The sequence below is a fragment of the Pogoniulus pusillus genome, chromosome 3 (assembly GCF_015220805.1).
Source record: "Pogoniulus pusillus isolate bPogPus1 chromosome 3, bPogPus1.pri, whole genome shotgun sequence".
Taxonomy (NCBI): Eukaryota; Metazoa; Chordata; class Aves; order Piciformes; family Lybiidae; genus Pogoniulus; species Pogoniulus pusillus.
In genome coordinates this window covers 41,349,740-41,363,895 of record NC_087266.1, presented here as the reverse complement: position 1 = coordinate 41,363,895, position 14,156 = coordinate 41,349,740, and the positions used below count along the sequence as shown (strand labels likewise).

The 14,156-nt window shown below is 38.6% G+C and overlaps 1 protein-coding gene across 1 annotated transcript in view; it reads left to right on the top strand.

Annotated features, from left to right (window-relative positions):
- The window catches only part of TDRD3 (tudor domain containing 3), a 110,887-nt gene that overhangs the window by 75,813 nt on the left and 20,918 nt on the right, over window positions 1-14,156 (top strand). The window contains exons 11-12 of the mRNA XM_064174324.1: window positions 8,716-9,554; window positions 12,848-12,973. Coding sequence (XP_064030394.1) covers window positions 8,716-9,554; window positions 12,848-12,973 — 965 coding nt within the window. The remainder of the gene's footprint in view (window positions 1-8,715; window positions 9,555-12,847; window positions 12,974-14,156) is intronic.

Here is a 14,156-nt window from a genome sequence, read left to right as displayed (position 1 = left end):
ATTTGCTGAATTTTCAGCTTTTTGTCACTTTAAAAGGGCTTTGTTTATTTCTTTGCCAAGCTCAAGAGAACTTGTGCAGAATTCAAACGTGCATTAAAAATGATTTATTAAAAGTGTTGTATTTGTGCATTTTTATACCTTTGTGATTGAAAATAATCTCATTTACCTTCTTACTAGTTGTCTGAAATTCCCTGCAAACTGAGATGACACGAGTGCCAACAATGTTTGCAGTGATGTATCTGCAGTGGTTATACTTATTCCTATGAGCTCTTTTGTCATAAGTCTATATCCAAGTGTTTGTAGAAAAGAGAATATGTTTCACCTTTTAAATTTCATTGATCCTGTCCCTTGGTATCTGTAGAGCCATACAGTGCTCTCAGTATTCCAAAAGCAGTGGCCAGAAATGAAAGGAGCACTGAGGAAACTGATAGAAACAACTCAAACGTAATATTATATAGGCAAGAATAAAATCTCATGTCATTTTTTCTGCAGAGTAGCTATACTAAGAAGGGCCACAGTAGGCAGGTTTTTCTTAATCATTTGTATGTAATATAATGCAACCTCCACTGAATATAAAATAAGATTAATTGTTCTTCACTATTTCTGTCCCCTTGCTATCCCATATGGTCTCTAAAGTCCCAGTTTGGTTTTTAGAAATTAAGAAATGATCTTTTAGGAATAATGGTTTTGGATAAATGAGCATGTCCCTACTGTCACACTAATGTGTATGATCAGGGGCCATATGATGGCCTTATTCATCATTGTTACAGTAACTAGGCTTCCATTTACTTCAGACAGGTTGTCATTTCTTCTAAATGGCTTAGCCCCTCTGTAGAAGCAAAACCAAAAGGCAGTTTGACTGAACTGAGATAAATATTTTTTTATATTCTGTGCCATGTCGCATTTTCTTCAAAAACTGTTTGCAATCTGGAGAGAAAAGGATCTGAAACAAAAACTGTTTCAAGTAGACAGAAGATTGGTTTGGTTTCCTCTGTGCATGCCTCCTCAGTTTTCTTATTGAGTGTTTGTAATTGCATCTGTAAACTCAGTACTGCAGAGAATTTCTGAAGTCACTTCAGGATTTGCAGTAGCCAGGCTAGGTGTTTCTGTTTGTGAACAAGAGCTGCAGAACAGTTGTTTAGTTTGTTATCTTTGATTTGGTACCTTGTCAGAGTTTGATTTAAACCAAGTAGGAAAACATCTATGAATTTATATACTTTTGTTTAGAAGGTACTTTTGTTCCTTTTAAGAGGTAAGACAGCACACTAAGTTTTTTGTTGTTTGTGGGGTTGGTTGGTTGTTTTTATGAAGAAGTACAAATTGCTTATAAAAAAATTAAGATCATAGACTTCTGCCCTGCAAGTAGTCTTTTATGTGGTTGGTATGTTTCATCTGTCTTCAGTAGTTGCAGTCTTGAGTACTTGGTGCCATGGTCTAGCCTTGAGCTCTGTGGTAAAGGGTTGGACTTGATGATCTGTGAGGTCTCTTCCAACCCTTATGATACTATGATACTACTATGATACTGATGATGATGATACTATGATCTGCTAGTTCTTTAACTGTAAAACAGCATATACTAAGCATACCTTTATTTAAATGAAGTACAAGAAATTTAAACAAACCAAACTATAGTTCTATTATACTGCACCTTTATTTATTTGTTTCCAACTCTGAATGGTTGGTGATGAGTGTTTCTCTGTTAAATTAAGTAGTTTGAGACTTGGTTGGCAGAAGAAACCTGCTGACTGTAAGAGAAAATTGCTGTCGACTAGCTGCCTTTGCTTACACTTGGATTACTTCTGCTACCAAACACAAAAGATTTCTCATTAATAATCTTCTTATTTTTCTTTTGTTATGAGGAACAATTCATCCATCTTTGCCAGCTTAAATAAGTAAACACAAGGATTATCAGTGACAACAAAACAGTACCAAGAGCTCTAACTGTAGTATTAGGGAATAATCAACAGAATGCTGAGAACTAGGCATATTTCAGATATTTTTTTCTCTCTTTGTCTCTTAGGGATTGAGAACAGACTAGTGCTTCCATCTGCTCAGGATTCAAAGCCACATAAGCTTTTGGCAGACATCTGTGTCTTTGAAATACTCAAGCAATGATCAACTTCTAAAACAATTGTTTCTTTGTTATTAAATTGGGTAGGTGGTGAGAAACATACCCCATGCAGTGCTACAGGCTTGGTGGAGTGTGTCTGGAATGTGCTCTGGCAGAAAGAGACCTGAGGGTTTTGATCCACAGTGGCTGAATGTGAGCCAGCAGTGTGCCCATGTGGCCAAGAAAGCCTATGGCATCCTGGCTTACATTAGAAGTACTGTGTCCACCAGGAGTAGGGAGGTGATTGTCCCCTTGTACTCTCCTCTGGTGAAGCCAGACCTTGAGTATTGTGTTCAGTTTTGGGCACCTCAGTACAAGAGATACTGAGGTGCTGGAGCAATGGCAGAAGAGGGCAACAAAGCTGGTGAAGGGCACGGAGAATATATCTTATGAAGAGCGACTGAGGGAGCTGGGGCTGTTTAGTTTGAAAAAGAGGAGGCTGAGGGGAGACCTCATCACTGTCTACAGCTACCTGAAAGGATGTTGTGGAGAGGTTGGTGCTGTTCTCACGTGTAATTAGTGATAGAACAAGAGGGAGTGGCCTCAGGCTGCACCAGGGTGGGTTTAGACTGGACATTAGGAGAAAAAAAATCCCAGAGCGATGAGATATGGAACAGGCTGCTCAGGGAGGTGGTTGAGTCACACCCCTGCGTGTGTTTAAAGGTCATTTAGGTGTGGCGCTTGAAGATACGGTTTAGCAGCAACCTTTGTAGAGTAGGGTCAGTGGTTGGACTTGATGATCCCAGGGGTATTTTCAATCTGAATGATCTATAGCTATGGTGGTTTGTTTGTTTTTTTAGAGCTCTGATGTAGAACACAGAAGGCCAAAGTCTTTTTCAGATTGCAAAGAATTGCCTCTTCAGTTCTCCCAAGAGACAGACTGTGGCTGAGTGAATGTTTCACACACTCCTGTTAAACTGAACTTCCTGTGCAATGAACTACGTTAGTGGCATCACAAGAGATGCAAGTGTGGCTGGTCTGTTCATAGGGCTTCTTCAGAAGGGAGGAAGGCATAGGCTGTAGTCTTCTTGCTCCAACAGTTAGGCTTTGACTGAAATACAGATTGAGGCACGCAGTTTTGAGTTGGAAGTGGTAAATTTTACTCTAAGGTTAATAGTTTCAGAAACTAAAGATGGTTTAAAAAAAAAATGCTAATCAGAATTTTGTGTACTCAGCTTCCAACTGCTGTATAATATTGTGCCTTGCTTACCATAGGGAGAGCTACCAAAATTTTGGTTTTCAGTAGGTATGTATGAGAAATAACTTGTGTGTTTTATCCATCAGCCGTATGAGCTGTGTGAATTGGGCTTTGCTAGCCCCTCACCAAACAGTTCTCTTCTCACTGCTTTCTGTCTTTCCTCATCTGTCAGTTTTCTTCTTCAAATATTCATCCTGTAACCACTTCCATAGTGGTTTGAATGATGCTGTATAACATCAGTGAATATGAGCTCTTGTCTCCACTCACTCTGCTTATGAGCATCCCACCAAATTTAGCTGCACTTACCCTTCAGATTTGAATTTCTGTCCATCTACTTAAATGTTAGTATTTGAGGCAAACCAGGATGTGTGGGATGTATTTTGTTTTGTATATGGTAAAATAATTCCTTGTGGCTAGTATATCTTACACAATTTCAACAGTTTTAGTCCATTATGCTTGAAGTATTCCCAAAATAAAGATTTGAAATACAAAGAATATAATAAAAACTTATTTGTCTCACTTCTTGGTAACACAGTTTAAATATAGCAAGGAACCTTGGGAGACTGATTTATATATATTTATTGTTTAGAATTAAAGAAAAATGGTAACTTTGGGGATTTACCATTTAGTAGAAATGTTTTTGACAAATACTGTGCCCTATGGATAGTAAGAGATTTAAATTGCAAAGTAGTCACACTTATTATACAGCTTTGCTTCTGAAAACTGAACTTCAGTGTTCACTGTAAATATCAAGAAAATCAAACCTCTTTTTGTTGTAATATTATGTAGCATTGGTGACATATGTTAGAATTTTATGTTTTCATTTTGTCAGTGATCATAAATGACATTTCAAGAGTAGTTAAAACATCATTGGGTTTTGTTTCTTCTATCAATTAAATGTTTGTAGTGAATGCAATGACAGAATGCTTTGGATTTTTTTGCCACTTCTTTACTGTCCTTGGCATCCTCCTTGGTTTTTGTTTTGTTTCAGCAGAAATCTGAACTCTGGTTCCATTTTGTCTGTGGTTGCTGTGTTTTCATGATACTGATATTTATGTAACTTGATGGAGCTCTTGAGTAACTGGAATTTTACTTTGTGACATGAAGCAAGTGTCTCATTGTTTGCCTTGTGATCTTTTATCTTTTGGCCAGCACAGGTAGAGCATGCCTGTAGGGGTAGCTGTCTCAGATACATGCTTCCATAAAGTTGCATAACAATATAATTCAAGTTAGAAGGAAAAACTGAAATCACTGCCACTGGTGTCAGAAGAGCTGCTGTCTTTGAAATTAACCACATCACTAAACATGATAACATCTATGGGAGGAAGCTGCAGGAAACTACACTTAGGAGATCCTGTTGTGCATGGAGTAGTACTTTGAGTTGTGTCAGTTGGGATTTCCAGCTAAAGCAGATCCTTCTGGCTTATTGTAAGCAATGTGTTTTGTTCTATGCAGTCTTCTTGGGTCATCACACACACAGGAGGAATGAGTAAAATAACTGAGGGATGGTTTCAAACTGAGAAACGTGACTTGTCATTTTAAAACTACCCAGTAGATGACAGTTACAGTGATGATGACTAGGCTGATGCATCCCACTGACAGAACAGCTTACCAAATCTTCTTCTTCAATGCCAGATTACTATTTATTTGTTACTGCCCTGTAGGAACCATTAGTTTTCTGGGAACATTAGCTAACTTTTTCTTGGAGGTGGGGCAAGAAGAAGCAGCAGCAGTAAAGAATAGCAGATGCAGTAGATAATCTCAGATTTACATTCCTCATCACTTAACTTTTTCTATTAAAGACGCTTTAGATTTGCTTCAGGTTTTTATGATAATCATCATTTTGTGCTGTCTTGCCTGAAGAACCTGTAACATTCTCATCTCTAGGCTTTTTTTTCATTCACAAAGTAACATGCACTGTTCTTTGGCAGTTTGCGTTTATGGAGGGGCTGTGATTGCATGTTAAAACAATCAGTTAACATGGAATCATAGAATCATAGAATCAAACAGGTTGGAAGAGACCTCCAAGATCATCCAGTCCAACCTATCAATGGTTTATAGATGGCACAAGTGAAGACAAGCAGCAGACCACCACCTCAAGTGGTCCTGCTCATTCAAGGCTGTTGCATATGGGAAGCTTTTAGCCCAATAAATTCATCTTCATAGAATGCATCAATTTAACAGATTTTATATTTCTTAAAGTTAGAGTAGAAAAATGTCAGCTGTTCCCTGAGCAGTTTTTGTATGCTGCAGTAAAAGGAAAAAAATATGCTTACCTTCACTGTTCAGAAGTTGCTTAGTCTCTTTGCATGATGATATTTAGTATTAGTTTAATTTCCCCATGCTGTTTAAAAGAAAATATGTAACCAAAAGTTCCAACACACTTCAAATCAACTTGTTGCTTTTATATAATGATTACATAATGTTGGTAAAAATACTGAATTTCATTATCCAGTAGTCCCAACTGTTGCAATTAATGTATTAGGAATTTGTTGCTAAATAGATAGGCAGCAGATGGCTTTTTCTGTAAACATACTGCTAAAATTGCTGTTGCTTGAAAAGAGCAGGTAATAGGAATTTCTTCCCAACTTCTCTGTTCTGGGTGGAGCTCTTCATGCCAGTGAATATGCTGCTACATTTTCTTACCAATTACTTTGTTTTAAATCTTCATGCTTTGTAGAAGAGTGAGTGAAAACTGAGTGAGTCTTCTTAATAACCTACCCTACAGGTAGTTTTTGTTAAGTAGGTGAATAGCATTTGAGTTCCAAGTTGTTTGTTTCTAGGTTTTAAAGGTGAATGTCTCCTAGCTGAAGACCGAAATACTGCCTTATATGAGAATGCTTGTAACTTTATTGGAAAGCAGGTCAAAAGAGGTGGAAAAAGGGTAGAAAGAAATTCCACAACTGTGTGACAGAAGTAGGTTGCTTGGAGATTTATTCCATACAGATTTTTTTCTGTGTGTCTGGGAAAGCCATCTATTTTCATTAGTGTGCCTAGACAATACCTAAAAAGACTTATTACATGTTATGGCATTGAGTATAAATGTCAGTAGACGTCTTCCAATTATAGAAGAATATGTGTATGCTTCTGTTTTTCCTCAAGGCTTTAAAGTATTATAACTACTCTACATGCTTAGGGGGTAGGTCTTGCAGTTGTACAGAGTCCTTGTTATGTACTAGACGCTGTCTGAGGTGATTACTTACTCAGAAAACATTTCTTCATTTAGAAAAAGGTCAAAGGACATGTTTCATGTTCCACTTGTAAAGGAGAGATAAAGAAATACTTCTAAACTTGAAGGATTTAATCTAGAAAAATAAATGTTACAAGATACAAAAAGTTGTCTTTCCATTTTTAGCAAGAAAACGAATATTTATGGAACTCTTGGTTCTGTGAGTAATATATTTACATATTCATGCATTAAAAACTTTTGCTTTTCAAATCAGAAGTTTTGCAGCAAGATGTTTTTTTGCCAAGATTACAGTTGTGGTAAGCCTTGTGTATGCTTGTGTCACTTAAAAAACCCAAACACTAACTTATTTTAGTCACCCTAATTTTCAGAGGTCAAAAAGGTTTGAATCAAATGTATGTAAAAATGAAACTAGATTATTAGTCAATTTATTCAATTTGATGGAAATTCTATGAGCTATTAATAATAATGTGGACCAAAAAAGGCAAACTTTGATGTTTTAATTTTAACTCTTACTGTGTAGTAAGTAATTGTGAAAAGGTATTGTGATGGTTTGGGTGTTACCTTACCCCACTTAAGAAAATCACCCAGACTAGACTTGCCCATCTGGAAATTAAAGAATGAAGCTTTGTATTTACAGCTTAGCACAATATACAAGTAGGTATTTACAACATACACAGCTATATACAGAAATATACCAGTTAAAAAGTAATACAGAAACACAACACCCCTCCCAGAAACCTGAGTCCCCAGGAGGGGCTCCCAACCACCCTTCCACCTCCTTTACACCCCTCTACCTTACACCAGACTTTGCCGTACGTTCAAGGTGAATTTGGAGGATCAGCCAAGGGGAGTTAGGAAGCAGAAGGATTAGTCACACAGATGGCAGGTTAGAGAGAAGTGCAGCCCAAAGCCAGAGAGCAAGCTCTGCCTTATCTATGTTTGTGTTTTTGTTTTCATCCATCTCAGCAAGCCCATGAGTGCAGTAGACATCACCATTGTTTCCTTTTCGCAGCCTATAATTTTTTTTTCTCACCAAATTATCCCATCTAGGCTCAAACTAGCATATGTATACATTTATTTTCAGGCACCAACGTGCATTATTTCTGGTAGTAACATTGTGGTATACTGAAGTTCTTACTTATCCTTACTGCAGGAGTGTATTCAGAGCTAAGCAGCAGAGAGCGTAAGTGGGTAGTCCCACCGGCCCCTGCATGCACACCAGACTCATGCACCACAGTGCATATATAGTCAACTGCCATGGATGGACACAGGCAAGAGAATGCAGGCACCCACCCACCTGACATGAAATAGCTTATATAGATATTAATCACTCTAATGAGTTTAAGTTAATATGGAGATGAGACAGGCTGCAGTGATCATGCTCAGGAGTTGAGCTAGTAAATGTGTTGACCTGGAGCTTGCTTACTTGCAGCTGTCCTGTTCAATCTCATTCTGTATTTCTATCATGCTTATTCCTCCTGATTTATCTTGTTCCTTCACCTCCTTTGTCTCTTCACTAAGTACCCTATTAAAAATTCTATGATTGCATAAATAAAAATGTAATTCCATAAAAGATCTTCAAGAATCTCCACAATTCCCCTCCTCCACAGCATCCTGTAGCAAGTTTGATCATTCTCATGAGATCCATGATAAACTCTTTTCTTTTTCTTCTCATTGGTTAGAGTTCTAGTTGAATATCTCAAAGTTAATGCTTAAGCAGTTCCTGTTCTGGCTCATTGATCAGAGTCTCCAGAGTTCTGGGTTTTATTGCTTTTCCCATTATGTAGGGTTTGTCATCCATGTTCTTTTTATCACTTCTATTTCTTGCTGTAGTCTTTGATGCTGAATAGCTGTTAACAAGGTATTTTTACAGAAAGTTTCCATTCAGATTAAAAGTATTCCTTTTTTCTCCTTATTTTTGTTCCTTTCTCCTTGTTGTTATTCTATTTTTCTGTTGTAAATGGCTGTTACTGAAGTGAGTTACTGATGTGTCCAGGAAGAGTTTGGTTCTAAGTACAGCCCAGAGTAATGTATGCTTTCCAATAACTAGGAATTACAGTTCAAGTGTGGACTAATCCATTTCTATATCACAAAGGTAAATACTGAATACTTTTCTGAAGAATCCTGTTCCTTTATCAGGGTGTGAAGCACTATTTCTATACTATGTTAATGTTTCTGAAATACATTAATAATTGAAATAATTTTTTTTCTTTGTAGAACCGAAATTGCAATTCCAGCCCCCACATCAAGTACAGCACAAAGTTATGAATACAGAGCAGAATGGCATCAAAGAGAATCATTCAAGACATGCTTCTCGCAGTGACATGAGACAACCCAGGAATGAGAAACCTCCTCGCTTTCAAAGGGATGTCCAAAATTCACGGCAGGCTTTGGATAGTGGTGGGTTACCAAGAAACAGAGGTCCTGAAAGGCACAACTCTTTAGAACATTGGACAGATGAAAAAAACAAAAGTGACAGACATTATCCTAGAAATGATAGGCCAAAGGATATGGGTTATCCCGTAGCTACTCACCAGAGTGAGATGACTTTCAAGAAAAGGGATAACAACATGCAGAACAGAGTAGGAAAAGGGGTGTGTTTCACAGAATTCAAGGAGAATTCTGCTGCTCAGGATACTGCAGACAACAATAACCAGAAACGTGGGAAGAGGGAAAATCAAATACATAACTCTGAAAATTTCTGCGATAGGAAGGCACGAACAGTAAGTAGTGAGGCCTTCATGGTAAAAAGTGAACAGCATTTTGGTGTTAATAATGATTACCAAAATGCTGGTAGAACTGATAATTTCAGTGCTGTACCAAATGGAGATACTGAGCATCATCAGAAAGGAAGACGAGTAGGACCCATCAAATCATCAGGACCCGCTGCGATCCCAGCTTTTGATGATAAACTGTTGTATTACAACACTGGTCCCAAAAGGAGATCAGGGCCCATCAAACCAGAGAAAATATTAGAACCATCAGTTCCCATGGAGTATGGGAAAAGTTGGAGACCAGGAGATGAATGCTTTGCTCTTTACTGGGAAGACAACAAGGTATGTGTTTGAGAAATACCTCCAGTTTTATCTGCTATGTTTTCTTAAGTACCTGTGGGAGACTTAACATGCTAGCACAGAGAATCGTAGAAACATAGAATCAACCAGGTTGGAAGAGACCTCTAAGATCATCCAGTCTAACCTAGCATCCAGCTCTATCCAGTCAACTAGACCATGGCACCAAGTACCATGGCATCCAGTCTTTTCTTGAACACCTCCAGGGATGGTGGCTCCACCACCTCCGTGGGCAACCCATTCCAATGGTAAATCACTGTCTCTGGCAAGAACTTCCTCCTAACATCCAGCCTAAACCTCCCCTGGCACAACCTGAGCCTCTGTCCCCTTGTTCTGTTGCTGGTTGCCTGGGAAAAGAGACCAACCTCCACCTGGCTACAACCTCTTGTTACTAAGTGTGCGTTGTGCTTCTTGGCCAGCTTCTTGTTCTGTTTTTCTGAAATGAGGTATGCCACTTACACTCATGTGAAACTTCTAAGTGCTTTTAAGTGGAGTTTAGGAAGATGAAGCTCCACGCTGAAGCATTTGATTTGGCTGCTGAAAATTTGAAGGGATGAATATGGATCTTAGATGGCCAGACTCTTATTGAAGGAACAAGAATCAGCATGCTGCCCTATTTGGTATAGTCTGTAATGGTGTATGGTAATGCCTTTTTCTAGAACAAGTCAGCATGCAACCTTTGCCCAGTGCAAGGGGAGACCAGAAGCTGCAAGAACAGGACTACTAAAAAAAACATCTTTTTGTTTCAGTCATTACAGAAAGGAAGTAGAAAAAGGCTTAGGTTTTGTTTCCATTAGTAGAGTATTAGGGAATTAATTATATAGACTGTTGGTTGAGTAGTAGACTGTTGGAGAATTTGTTGAATAAATAGATTGTGCTGCATGCTAACTTTATTTTCCTGATTTTTTTGGTAAGTTCAAATAACTTCCTTTTCAGATGTATTTCTTATTGGTAAGATTTCTCTTGCAGCAAGACACTTTCATTTTCTCCTTTGCAAAAAAAAGGCTTAGGCTATTTTTTTTTACTTGTTTCAGATTTATTATCTGTACAGGAGTTCTCTCTCACTCTTCTTGTCTAGTTTCTTCAGTTTTTGACCTTTTCTGATAATCTGAGAACCACCTTAAATACTGTTATTTGAATAAGTTGTGTTGTCACCATTTTCTATCTCTTATTGCTTATTTTGTGTTATCAAAGTATTTTTCCTTTTTATATAGCTTAGGTGTGTGGTTGAGTGTAAAATGTAATAGAATATTATAGAGTCACTGTAGAATGTATTATTGTGAGATAAGTTTCCAAAATTGTATAAAATATGAAGTTTGCAAAATAGGTAGATATGAGGTAATCTCAGACTGTTACCTGAAAAGCACTTTTCTAGGGGGTGTAGAGGTGTGGGGTTGAGATTTATTGTTTGGTTTTTTGTAGCTAGAATAACTGCTGCTGCTGACATGGAGGACAATTTGAAATGGGATGGTAAAATACAGTACTAGGCTTAACTCTGTTAGATAAGCATGTGATGGTTTGGGTGTTTCCTGCCCCACCACACTTAAGAAAATCACCCAGACTAGACTCAGCCACTCCAGAAAATTGAATGAAGCTTTGTATTTACAGCTTAGCACAATATACAAGCAAGTACTTAAAATTTATACAGCTATAGACAGAAATATGTAAGTTTAAAAAGTAATACAGAAACACAACTCCCCTCCCAGATACCAGAGTCCCCAGGAGTGGCTCCCAACCACCCTTTCACTTTCGTCCCACCCCTCTACCTTACCGAGATTTTGCCTTCTATTCAAGGTGAGTTTGGAGGATTGGCCAGGGGGCTTAGAAAGCAGAAGGATTGGTCACAGGGACAGCAGGTTAGAGAGAGATAATTTCAGCCCCAAAGACAGAGACTCTTGTTATCTATGTTTGTTCTTGCTCTTATCCATCTCGCAAGCCTGTGAGTGAAGTAGTTTCCATTGTTCCCTTTTCCCCCACTGCTTCCCTTTTCCCCCACTGCTTCCCTTTTCCCCCACTGCTTCCCTTTTCCCCCACTGCTTCCCTTTTCCCCCACTGCTTCCCTTTTCCCCCACTGCTTCCCTTTTCCCCCACTGCTTCCCTTTTCCCCCACTGCTTCCCTTTTCCCCCACTGCTTCCCTTTTCCCCCACTGCTTCCCTTTTCCCCCACTGCTTCCCTTTTCCCCCACTGCTTCCCTTTTCCCCCACTGCTTCCCTTTTCCCCCACTGCTTCCCTTTTCCCCCACTGCTTCCCTTTTCCCCCACTGCTTCCCTTTTCCCCCACTGCTTCCCTTTTCCCCCACTGCTTCCCTTTTCCCCCACTGCTTCGCTCAACTAGCACAGTAAAGTATGAAATTTGCAAAATAAGTTGATAGGAGGTAATATCAGACTGTTACCTGAAAATCACTTTTCTAGGGGTCATAGAGGTGTGGGGGTTGAGATTTATTGTTTGTGGTTTTCTATAGTTAGAATAACTGGTGCTGCTGACCTGTAGGACAATTTGAAATGTGATGATAAAATACAGTACCAGGCTTAACTCTGTTAGGAGGCAGTGATTTCTTTGTGTTCAGTAAGAACAAGTGATTGAATGTCTTAACAAAAGTTGATCTGTATGCACATGAATGCAAAAGGCCCCAATCTAGCATTGTGTTGAGGATGAGGATTTTTTAAAGGGCATTTTAATAGTATTTTTTTAATACTAGGTGTAAAGTTATGTATTACCACATGCAGTGTATGTGACTGTTAGGCAGTTACTGGTAGATGTGTTTTAGGTCTTACAGTAACACTTCTCTGTATACAACAGCACTTGTTTGTGGTGAGTTTGTTTTATTTTCGGAGTAATGAAAAGAAGTCTTTTAAATGTTTGAGCCATAAGCTGCATAATTTCTCAACGGGTATTCTAAATGCACTTTACTGTGTCCTTGCAGTCTACCATGTGAAACTTTATCTTCTACAAATCTTACTCAGAATACAATGCTCACTCAAACTAAAAAGATCTAAACACACATAGCTGCATGTACTGGAACGGGTTGCCCAGGGAGGTTGTGGCTGCTTCCTCCCTGGAGGTGTTCAAGGCCAGGTTGGATGAGACCCTGAGCAACCTGCTCTAGTGGGAGCTGTCGCTGCCTGTGGCAGGGAGCTGGAGCTGGATGATCCTTGAGGTCCCTTCCAACTTAGACCATTCTATGTACATGTACAGTTCTTACATAAAAATGTAGGTTTTAAAGCTGTTTGTGATATTTCAGGGAGCATGTTCTGACCTTGAACATTTCTTTTTCAAGTTCTACCGGGCAGAAATTGAAGCTCTCCATTCTTCTGGGACAACTGCTGTTGTTAAGTTCTGTGATTATGGAAACTATGAAGAGGTGCTTCTCAGCAACATCAGGCCTCTTCATGCAGATACGTGGGTATGTGGCAACAAATTGCATTAAAACACAAACTACATAGTCTGTATAAAGCATGTAGCCCTTCAGATATGAATGCCTACTCATGTAAAGAGTCCTGCTTGCATATGTAGAAAAACAGGTGAGTGAATACACAAATCTCAACTTCTTAGTTGTCTGTGTGGTATGTCATATAAGTCTATTATGCAGTTTTCATCCTGTGTATTTCAGTTGTTTGAATAACTGACAGTTTCCTTAGCCAATATATTTTCTTAAGTTGTTGCTTACTCTATTAAACACGTTTCATGTGCATTATATATTGTTCTGTAAAGGGTAGGAAACAGCCTTTAAAAACATATGTTCTGAAGGTTTTTACTACATGTCTGTTTTTAGCTATGCATATGCACATCTGTATCACTTCATTTTCTATGATACTTTTATTCTTGTTTCAGTGATTACTTTGTCAATGCTGTGGTGGAGGTGTTTGCCTCAAAGCCTGTTTTATAAAGTTTGGAATGAGTTTAGCCTTGTGGAAGTTGGAAACTCCAGAAGGCTTTATTTATCAATGTCATGGCTATAGAGATATGTTTTGATTATTTTTATCTGTTTAAAATCAGGCATGCACAATTCTTTGCTGTCCACTCCATACAAAAAGTATTCATCTTTGTATATCGATTCCTTAATGATAAATTGATTGTGCATATATTAATTTCTTACCTCTGGATCATGAAGTCATGTTTATTACTGTGACAGAGGCTGCCTATGGTCTCTTAACTTGTGGTGTTGTCTGTAGCTCTCAGATGCTTCTGTGGCCTCTGAGATGGCTTTGTTGTACTTAAAAGGATATAGGTCACTCTTCCCAGCTGATGCATTGCTATTTCTATGATAATTTACACTTTTTTTCCCCTCTTCTTTTTATCCCACAAGCTGAACTGTAAGGTGCTAGTTTCTTATGGTGTGATTGTACTTATTTTGACCCTTCTGGGTTAATAATCAGCCTTTTCTTTGCCTTAAATTGCAATCTTGACATGGCGTTTTTTTCACTTCAGCTCTCTGAAAGTTAACTCTCACAAACTGAGAACTTGGTCTGTTGTTAAGACTAGTAGTGAGGTGCTAACCTGAAGCAGTGGTCTTTCTTCCTGACTCTTCTGCTACCTCTGACCACATGGTCTTCCTCTTTTCTCTCTTCCCATGCTGGATCATCAGT